This window comes from Myripristis murdjan, chromosome 11, assembly GCF_902150065.1.
Source record: "Myripristis murdjan chromosome 11, fMyrMur1.1, whole genome shotgun sequence".
NCBI classification, from domain to species: Eukaryota; Metazoa; Chordata; class Actinopteri; order Holocentriformes; family Holocentridae; genus Myripristis; species Myripristis murdjan.
In genome coordinates this window covers 19643780-19654950 of record NC_043990.1, presented here as the reverse complement: position 1 = coordinate 19654950, position 11171 = coordinate 19643780, and the positions used below count along the sequence as shown (strand labels likewise).

Genomic DNA, 11171 nt, shown 5'->3' with positions numbered 1-11171 from the left:
GGCTGTGCGTTGTAAGTTGATGTACATTTGATGTTGTCTCCTCCAGTCAACAAGAGTGTGTTGACCTCGTGTGTTGTGAAATATTTGGGAAGTCATGTTATGGACGCATCACACTCATCACCAATCCCATCTACTTTTTTGCTGACTGAACGTGGGCTCAGAGCTTTTCAGCTAATTACACTTGTGTATGAAAAGGGACCCAACACAAACCTTTATGTTGCTTTAACTCACTGTCATAATGGGAGTTTTACCTATCAGAAATCAATAGGCCTGCATGCATGGGTTGATGGTATTAGTGGTTATATAAATTAACTGCTGTTCGTGTTAATCCAAAACACACCTAAGTGCATGTGCGCGAATGCGCGAACGCACACGCACACACACACACACACACACAGACACACACACACACACACACATACAATAGTTAACAATGTATGACTACCATATCATGACTTTTTTGAAGACAATGGAGCATTTTGAAATCAGACATGAAACAGAAATATTGCCTATGACAACATAATGGGTCATGGGGAGTGACCCATCACTGGGGTGAACTCTTGCACCCACTTTTAACCCTCCTGTTATGTTCAAATTTACTAACATCTTTTATGTTTGGGATCAATTTGACCCCAGCAGTTTAAATCTCCACAAAATTGTTATAATTAAAATTGTTACCAAAGTTTATGTGTCAGGTAATTTATGTTTCTCTGTTGACGACCTAAATAGCCCTTTAAATAAAACATGTTTATTTGGCCCAGTCAAAAGAAAAACCGTTTGTTAAAAATGAAAGTCATTGAGATTTATGTCAATAAAACTTTTTAATTTGCATTTTTGTCTTTGGTTGTAATGCATTTCAATGAAGCAACAGGTTGAAAGTCAACAGGCTGAATCAGCCCAAACTGTTACAGTTGTTAGGACAAACTGTGCGAGATGCACAAACAAAAGAGTGTGGGGTAGAACAGATGTTGTCATTCCAACGTATAGTTCCTATATGGATTTCCCCACAGTGTTCAGTTCCCTGTATATTGTCTGGCTGTCCTGAGTGCCAAAAAGTAAAGTTGACCTTTGACCCATCAGACCACATCCATCTGCCTTCTTTGTGTAGGTCACTGAGTCCGATCCAGGTGGACCCCTGCTCAGGGTCAAAGTTCTTTATCAGGTGTATGACAAAGTTGTGTTCATCCAGACTGTGGAGAGACACCAGGTTGGCCCCTTCACTCACACAGTGGAGCTCTGCATCAGCCCAGGTCATACGTGTGGCGACGTATTTGTAACAGCGGCCGTTGAAGCTGTACCAGAACATGGGACAGGAGCCGCGTTCGAGCCTCACCTCATGATCAGTTGAGGAAGATGCAGCCCCCAGAGCCAGACTGAGAAAGCAGAGGAGCAGAAGCATGCTGGTTTGAGTGGTTCTCTGTCACTGCAGCAGGTCAGGGTGCTGAAGTGGCTCTTTGGAGCTGGTCTGCACCTTTGACTTGCAGAGAGACGTGGTAGGCTGTTCTCCTTTTATTTGTTTTGGGGAGGGCGTCTGCACTGTTGGCATCATATCATTGGTCATGTCATTTCCTACTGGTAGGCCCATTTATGTCCACTCTGCCATATCTCAACATCATTAAAAACAACAAAACACCAGCACACGAGGAGATGTCACATAAAAATTTATCTTCAGTAAAACTTTGACATAGTAAAACGCTGCTTTAGAAAAGACTTGTGGCTTCAGGTGGAGGGGACACGAAGGGAGACATATTGCTTTGTGTTTGACTTGGGCTTTTCTTTTACAACAATTAAATAATATCAACATACCAAACATAGGCAGATATTTACACGTCGACAATATTACAATAGTACAAAGCCTTTGAGGTGTCCTCTCTTGCATTGTGAGCTTGTGGTTTTTTGTTTGTTTGTTTGTTTGTTTTTTTGTATCATGCAAACAGGTTTAAACAACATTGTTTTTAAAACATAACTTTACATACTCATGACAATGGGGGACAATGAGGACAGAGACAAGCTTAGTCACTTTGACTTGCTCCCCTACTGCCCTCAAGTGGCCACAAAATGTAACAACAAGTCCGTTTTACATTCCAGCATTGCAGCTTCAAACCACGAACATCTTGTCTTCACAACATCGTCCTGGAGAAGCTCTGAACATGGCACATCAACTGAGACACTGCCACCTCAGCAATACATAAATAAACAATATATTACAATAAATAACCAATCGCACAATAATTCTGCTCTTTGACCATGGTGAGCAGAGGTGTGTGTGTGCAGGTGAGCATCATGTACGGCCTAAGTGTCAATATCTACCATTTGGCCTTTCTATGACACTGAATATGAACAAGCAGCCAAGGCTCTTATTTAACAACGCTCTCAGCAGTAGAGGAGCTAATCACAAATTCTCAGAGGCATCTTAGAGGGGAAATCCACTCCAAAATCATTTAGGAATGGAGTGCTATTTTTAGTTCACAACTTGTATCAACAGTGTAAAAAAGTTACAAATGTATGCATTTCTCGGCTCTCTGCCACTATGCAGTTGGGCAGCATTTTTCTGGAGCATCCATCATTAATATTCAGCTTTGTATCAGTTGAGTTTCACCACTGAGTCACTGTAGATAGTAAATTTCAGCTTTATAACAGGTGATCACAGGTGAGTCAGTGTTGATGCCTAACTTCATATCAAACTGTCCAGTGTAAACATTCAACTCAGTATCAGCAGAGTCAGCGGTCATTTAGCTTTGTGCCAACTCGGTATCAGTTATGGTTATCGTGGCGGTTAGGGGCAAATGAACACTAAGTTGATACAAAACTAAGCTGAGTATTAACATTGGACAGTCCAAATAAAGTGTTACCTCAAACTACAACACAACTGATACAAAGTCAGTACATTGACTATTACACTAGCACACTAGACAGTTTGATATGAAGTTAAGCACAAACGTTGACTCAGCTGTGAAACTCAACTGATACAAAATTTGAGTAGAATATTAACACTGGACAGTGCAGATAAACTCTGACCAAAAGTTAAAGTCAAAAACATTTTATGCTCTTCTCAGAAGCGTAATGACAACAATAAGTCAATAAATCAGTAAAACAATAAAACAGAAAAAAGGAGCCCAGCCTAAGAGGAAATCAACACAATGCTTCATTCCCTCCAGGCTTGTTTCTACTGTCTGTACTGCAAATCCTCCTCATGCTTATTTCACTTACTCCTCTTTTTCTTCTGTTTTGGTCAATCTTCCTTTCTTATGCTCCTGTTCTCTCTGTGCTCCACAAATAAAATAAAATGAAATAAATAAATACATAAATAAAAGCTTGATGTCCTGTTTCTTACATGGTCATTTTATTTTGGGCTGTTCAGGTGTAAAGAAAGAGGAGCAGAGATGAGGTCAGTAATCTGTTTTTTTCCCTGTGCCATTTGAGCAACACTGAGTTTCTATAGGCGATGGCGGCTGTGCATTGTAGGTTGATGTAATGCTGCTGTCATCTCCTCCAGTCAACAAGAGCTGGGCCTCGTGTGTGCTGTGAAATATTTGGGAAGTCATGTTATGGACGCATCACACTCATCACCAATCCCATCTACTTGTTTGCTGACTGAACGTGGGCTCAGAGCTTTTCAGCTAATTACACTTGTGTATGAAAAGGGACCCAACACAGTCCTTTATGTTGCTTTAACTCACTGTCATAATGGGAGTTTTACCTATCAGAAATCAATAGGCCTGCATGCATATAAATATAGCAAATGTGAGTTGTATGTAAACAAAAGTCCACTTCAACCAGTATGGATCCTGTTGGGTTGATGGTATTAGTGGTTATATAAATTAACTGCTGTTCGTGTTAATCTGACACAACATGCCCATGTGTACACACATACACACACACACACACACACACACACACACACACACGTTAACAGTGTATAACTATAATACTATGCCTTTTTTGTTTACTCTGTGGACAAGAGAGCATTAATCTGAGATGAAACTAAATATTCCCTATGACCCATCACCAGAGTCCAGTGTTCAGTCAAATGAAGGCCATTATTCATGCCAGTGCAATTTATGGCACTGGAATAAATTATGCCAGTGCCATACATACAATCTGGTTTATTTGTACTTTTTTATTTAAATTTAATGCAGGCTGAAAATCAACAGGTTAAATCAAGACAGAACTGAACTGATGGTTGCTTACGGCAAACTGCGCAAGATGCACAAACTGAGGAGAAAGTCAGACAACAGGGATTGTTATCCCAGTTCAAATCTCAAAGATAGATTAAGCTCCTCTTCTACTGTCTGTTCCACAGCTAGATAATTTATTGTATTTTGGGCTGTTCACCAGCTGCAGAGGAGACAGATGAGGACAGATATGGTCAATGGTCTGGTTTCTCTCAGTCATTTCAGCGTCCCATCTATTTATTTGGTGACTGAACTCAAAATCAGTACTTAGACCTGTACAGAAAAAGAAATTTCACACGAACCTTAAATGCTGCTTTAACTCGCTCTCATGATATGAGCTTTAGTCCACCTGAATAAATATACTTGCTGGATAGATAAGGACCCCAGGGATTATGTACTGCAGCTGTAGCTGTACTCATATTAGCTCACATTTATCTAAGAAAACACACACGTACATACACACACACACACACACACACACACAGGGATACATAGGGAACATAAGGGCATGAAAATTTCTGTCACCAGTATAACACACCTTATTTGTATCTTTATCTTTAGACACAACTGTCACAGTTGCTAAGGACAGACAGAGGGCATCTGCACTGTTCACATCCTATCACTGGTTAGTGGTCACTCAACCTGAACTTGAAATTGATTATATTTAATGATATTACAACTAATATTATGTTGGCATTATATCACTGGTCATGTTATTTGCCATAGGATGTCCTATTATGTCCCCTCTGCCACATCTCAATATCATAAAAAAACAACAGTACACCGGGGGATGTCACATAAAACCTATAATTTATTTATCTTCAGTAAAACTTTGACATAGTAAAACGCTGCTTTAGAAAAGACATGTGGCTTCAGGTGGAGGGGACACGAAGGGAGACATATTGCTTTGTGTTTGACTTGGGCTTTTCTTTTACAACAATTAAATAATATCAACATACCAAACATAGGCAGATATTTACACGTCGACAATATTACAATAGTACAAAGCCTTTGAGGTGTCCTCTCTTGCATTGTGAGCTTGTGGATTTTTTTTGTTGTATCATGCAAACAGGTTTAAACAACATTGTTTTTAAAACATAACTTTACATAGTCATGACAATGGCCATTAAAACACTAAATGCACCCTCTTCCCTCCCTCTTCTGTTTGTTTCCTCTGTTTTACCACTGTGTGATACCAGAGGACAGAGACAAGCTTAGTCACTTTGACTTGCTCCTCTACTGCCCTCAAGTGGCCACAAAATGTAACAACAAGTCCGTTTTACATTCCAGCATTGCAGCTTCAAACCACGAACATCTTGTCTTCACAACATCGTCCTGGAGAAGCTCTGAACATGGCACATCAACCGAGACACTGCAACCTCAGCAATACATAAATAAACAATATATTACAATAAATAACCAATCGCACAATAATTCTGCTCTTTGACCATGGTGAGCAGAGGTGTGTGTGTGCAGGTGAGCATCATGTATGGCCTAAGTGTCAATATCTACCATTTGGCCTTTCTATGACACTGAATATGAACAAGCAGCCAAGGCTCTTATTTAACAATGCTCTCAGCAGTAGAGGAGCTAATCACAAATCACTGACTTCTCAGAGGCATCTTAGAGGGGAAATCCACTCAAAACAGAATTCACGAATGCCCATTTGTTGGATAGTTTATCCAGATTTGCTGATTACAATCTATTCAAAAATTAAAACCTTAACAGTTAAGACTCAAATGTGTGATGTCATCAAACAACATTCCCCGGAGCAGATCAGACCACAATAAATAACTGGATTTTTAAATCTTTGTTTGAGCATTTACAGCTAGGTAAACTTAAGCGGTAAGTAGCTCAGATCCGTTTTTAGATGTGTAATCAACTTTTTATATTTGCCTCCCTGTTCAATGTCAATTCAGATCCTCCGCTAAATGCTGCTGTTGAAAAGGGGTTAGAGTGCGTCTTTGGAAGGGAGTTGCCAAGACCTTCAGATAGACATTGTAATTCTGTTTTTAAAGGTGGATCTCCACTTTAAGATAATCTTTGACTACTGCCTTGCATTGGACCAAAGAAGGTCTTAGCATTAAAATGGTTTGGACAGCCCAGCCCAGGCTCCCCCTGATCATTTGATTCATTATGATCTGCAGGACAAAACAGGATCTATATCAGTGTTTCTGTCCTGTTCGGGAAGGCTTAGGGCTGAGCTTGATCAAGTACATGTGGCACCAACACTTCCACCGCACTGCACCATGGACTGTCCTCCATAGGCCATGCTTTCTAAATGTCCAAAAAATACAAAACATGCTTTGCTACATACCATTTTGGACGCTCACCCTTGGATGGGCCCCACCCCTCAGTAGAAATGTACCACTAAAGTGACTGGTTATGCACGTACACATACAGAGCAAGGACACAATAATGCAAACACTAATGAGGTCTGTGAGAACTGAAGGCTTCTGATGTTTCTACACTAGTGGATGCACCGGTTCATGGCTTTCCTAAAATATGGATCATCAATACTGACATATAAATTCTGAACGGTTCCCTCCATCCCATGATCCATTGCTTTCCTAATGACAAGCTGATCTTCCAGGTTGGTTCACTCAGTGGTTTGAACAACAAATAGATGCTATCTATGTGCAATGGCTTTCTTAACACCCAGATGTTATCCTAATATAAGCGTTTATTGGAAATTTTTTCAAAGTCAGCATGAAGTTGGATGGCTCCACTGATGAGAATAAATGTGGCATCTAGTATTAAAATTACATTCTATGAACCTAAACTGTAAAAGAAAACATCCCAGTAAAAGAGTAACCTCACATCATGAAATGAGGGACGTCTGTGCACCAGTGCTGTCATTATTCTGTCCAAACCCTGTATTGGCTTTCAATGACAGTAAAATCTTTGTAATAGCTAATCTACACAGGACCAGATCTGAATGTAGCGATCTTTTCAGTCAGCAACAACGTATGAGCAAGGTAAAAATCTCCTTATATGACCATGATTTGGAGCGGAAAAAAAATGTCCCTGAACAGAGCTCTGTGGTGCAGTGGTTTGGCTTGTCTTTGTTAATATGATATACCTCAAGGATTTAAAAAGAAAGAAAGAAAGAAAGAAAGAAAAAAAAAACAACTACAATGAAAGGCCTGCGTTACCATAGCAACCATGGGAGGGTGGTGTATCGTCACACGCACCCTCAAATCAGTCATCAGAATGTCAGAAAGTGTCTCTGCTAGGAGTCGGATATGCTTCACATTATCAAGGACCAGACGTCATGACAGGGCTCGTTCCTGGAGGTCGACCTCTGTGACCCAATCAGAAGAAGATGCTGCTTCCTACTGAACCCAAGAGCTCTACATCTACGCTGCATCACTCTACCTACATGGCATTTGGCACTGAAATATGTATAGGTCCATATTATATACAACGTAATCTCTCATTATCCATTCACACAAAATAATAGTCTGAAGAAAGTAGTGCAGGACGCGTGCATGACTAAGAACCAATCAGAGATCTGAAATGGAAACCAGGAAACAGAAGCAAAACACTGAGGACCAATAGCAGTTCAGTACTCAACAACAGCTTTTGAACTCTGGCACATTGAGCAGGACTCAGTTTTTTCCAAATGGCACAATTGGACACTGAAAAGCATATCAAAATGCTTCTTTCCATGCCAGTGAGTACACTGTTTGGAAAAAGAAAAGCGCACCGTTGTACCTTGAGCCACTGGGGCTGCACATTTTTGGCAAACAGATAAAGTCCCAGCAGCAAAAGGTATAATGGTGTATGTACAAGCATTGTACTGCTCCAGCACTGGCAGCTGCCTGTGTTGCGTACATATGCTACAGCACAATCAACCAAAGAGAGCTCAACGACAAATATCTAAATAACTATCGCATTTATACTGTAAATATCATGAGGCAGATTCTACTGGTTTATGTGGACGAAATAATGTGATCTAAAAGAGACCATGGATTAATAGGTTATATCCATCAGGTCATAACCAAACAGAACTCCTCTCTAGGCAATTGTGTTTGCAGCTGAAATGATGAAGAGGCTGTCAAGCCCTTCTTGACCTCCGGAGGGCAATAACATTGACATAATTAAAGGAACATTCCACCTGTGGAACGTCTCATAAATACTCAGAGAGCGAGAGAAACCAAATGCTCATCACAAAAACAAAAACAGAAAGCATATTCAGTCCAATAGATACTGTACAAAGTAGTTGGTCTCCTCCACTCATCTTGTCAATTTGGCAAATCTCCCGCTTGCAGTGCAGAAACTCTTAGTGTGGACAGTTGTGTGTGAGGAGCGTATAACCCCTTTATAATCATATGATCAGTGTTATAAAGCCTGCAGAGGCGGTGGTGTTGCTGCTGTGACTGAGGCAGAGTGCAGCTCGGTGTGTTTCTGTCCTTTTAGAGTTTCGTTTGAACAAATGGTACCTTACTGTCCACCTGGCACCACTGCTGGTAGTGTGGTTCTGTTTGTAATGTGTATGTTTATATGTATGTGTGTGTGTGTGTATGTGTGTTTGCAGTACATAGCATCCTCCGTGTCACATATACTCAGTGCTGGCATTTCCACTGCGCTGTCTCCAGTGTGTGTGCGTTTCTCTGTGTGTGCGTGTGTGTCTGTTCAGGCGCGTGGCTCCAGTTTGTGTGAGAGCTCGAAAAGCGTCTGCTGATTGTCGATGATGTGCAGGCAGTGAACGCTCGCTCTCACCTCTGCACTGTCGCTTCCGGTTATCTCGTTGCCTGAGAGACAGACACACAAATACATGTTAGTCGACCAACAGGGGCTGCATGCTAGACCCAAACACGAACATACACACACACACACACACACACACACACACACACACACACGATACATGCAGAGATTGCATTAGGAGCCTGTGTAGAGAGTGAAAGAGTCCCTGGAAATGGTTGCTTGGAAACTGTGAGTGAAAAATGAGTGGGAGACACAAGAGAGGCACAGATGCCATGTGCAGTACACCCACTGCACAGCAGATGGCGATAGATTATTCACGATGGATGGATCCAAAAAAAAAAAAAAAAAAAAATCAGCATCTCATCAAACATCAACAATTTGTCACAAGAGGCAAGGCCATGGACATAAATAGACCCTGTAACCAACCAAGAGGTGATGTTAGCACTGCTTCCACCAGTCAAATTCTCTGAGATGACTCACCTGGTTGGTCGCTTTGGCAGTGGCGAATCAGACGTACTGTGTCTGCGATCATATGCTGTTGGTAGAAATGTCACATCAATAAGAGCCAAGATATTCTACCTTTAAGGTGCATTAAGTGTGATTTGTCCTGTTCTATAGTGCAAAATGACCATAATATCTCAGTGGGGGTTGATAGTTTGTTGATCAATATAAATGACTATACAATAACTTTGTCTAGCACTGAGGGTGTGTCTGGCTTTCAAAATTCACTGGGTGGCCGTCTCTCTGTAATTTCCACTAAATACCTGCCCTCAACCCATCCACCCATAAACGTCCCTCCCCACTCGTCCAGGTAATAAAACTGGCAAGCTTGCAGTCCCAAACAAGATACACCTAATCCTTAGATCTGATTATGATTTGATCAATAACACATACCCTTATCATTCAATTAAAAATGAATGAAGCAGAATGGTAAAATCCTCCAAATGGCAAACCATTATTTGACTTTGACTTTTTTTTTTTTTTTTTAGTCTGTTTTTTCTGGAGCCTGTTAGCACAACACCTATCATCATATACTAACAGGCTCCAGTGTATAGAAATACTGCTGTAAGATATACTGTATTCTGTTGTGGATGGATGAAACATGTTTTGAGACTTAAAATGTTTAAATAGTTTTGTATGGGGAGCCAATACCTATCAGCCAGATCTTAAAGCACTGAATCTCACTTGAGGAGATAAGATCATGCATCGGCAACACTAGCAATGAAGAATTCACGTCGCCGTCTGTCAATAAATCTGGACTATCCCTCTAGGGCTGATTCTACTCACCAGCTTCTCAAAGTTGACGAGGTTGTCATGAAAGGTCTTATTTCCCTCATGGATAAAGGTGATATCTAAGAGTAGAGTAGAGTGTGTGAAACTTTGTTCAACATAACAAAACACAACGTGTTAGTGTGTGTGTGTGTGTGTGTGTGGGAGGTTGGGGGAGGGAGTACCTTTCAGCAGAAGAGGCATGAAAGGGATCTTAGGAGGCTTCATGCGTTTGAAGGCTTCTCTGTAGGCTTTGTGGTTCAGAGATGGATCCTGGAGAAAGATAGGGAGGTGGATAGAGGGAAATAGACAAGGGAGCAGGAATGGAAGATGACAAAACATTTAGAAAGAAGGAAAGAGAGGAGTGGGAGGAGTGAAAACAATTCCATCAACTTCATTTTAATCCCCTTATAACTTTTAGATCATCGCTGTAGCACATCAGCATCTATAACTGCATGATTTTCACCTTTAAAGAAAAACAGATTTTCAATCTCTGCATTATCTTTCTCTCCTTCTATCCCACTCTTTTTTGGGAACCTCTCTTTATCTGCTTCTCTGTTACTTTCTGTCCAGTTGAATCATTGGAAAAGTAAATGTCACTCGTTCTCACCGTGATAAGCTCCAGCTCTGAGAAGAGCTTCTTGAACTTCCCTGGACATTTCTAGAAGGAAAGTGTACAGCTAGAGTAAGACTTGATAACATACACACAAACTCGCAAGCATGTAAATACATGGCTAAATGCGGAAACACACACGCACGCACACACACACACACACACACACACACACACACACACACACACACACACACACACAAATTCACCCACCTCCCAGGTTTGGTTGAGTCGGCTGACGGCTGCTGTGTTGAGGCCCATGATGATGGCAAAGGCAGAGTTCAAATTCCGCTGGGCCTTACAGCTGCACACACACATGCGCACGGACACACACACACGCATATATACACACACTTAAAAATTGTATGTAGATGCAAAGAAATATCAGTGTGCCTAAGGCA

The 11171-nt window shown here is 41.0% G+C and overlaps 2 protein-coding genes across 2 annotated transcripts in view; both read right to left on the bottom strand.

Annotated features, from left to right (window-relative positions):
* Positions 1-892: 892 nt before the first annotated feature.
* Positions 893-1443, bottom strand: LOC115367294 (galactose-specific lectin nattectin-like). The gene has a single exon (XM_030062966.1). The coding sequence runs from the start codon at positions 1397-1399 to the stop codon at positions 893-895; it is 507 nt and encodes a 168-aa protein (XP_029918826.1). The 5' UTR covers positions 1400-1443.
* A 3523-nt stretch (positions 1444-4966) lies between these two features.
* The window catches only part of rapgef5a (Rap guanine nucleotide exchange factor (GEF) 5a), a 51319-nt gene continuing 45114 nt past the window's right edge, over positions 4967-11171 (bottom strand). The window contains exons 21-26 of the mRNA XM_030064265.1: positions 10984-11074; positions 10768-10818; positions 10343-10430; positions 10176-10240; positions 9369-9423; positions 4967-8932 (exon numbers count right to left, since the gene is read on the bottom strand). Coding sequence (XP_029920125.1) covers positions 8814-8932; positions 9369-9423; positions 10176-10240; positions 10343-10430; positions 10768-10818; positions 10984-11074 — 469 coding nt within the window. The 3' untranslated portion in view covers positions 4967-8813. The remainder of the gene's footprint in view (positions 8933-9368; positions 9424-10175; positions 10241-10342; positions 10431-10767; positions 10819-10983; positions 11075-11171) is intronic.

What these genes read in the sequence shown, in the direction of transcription:
- LOC115367294 (XM_030062966.1), bottom strand. Translation starts at nt 1,399, where the DNA reads ATGCTTCTGCTCCTCTGCTTTCTCAGTCTGGCTCTGGGGGCTGCATCT.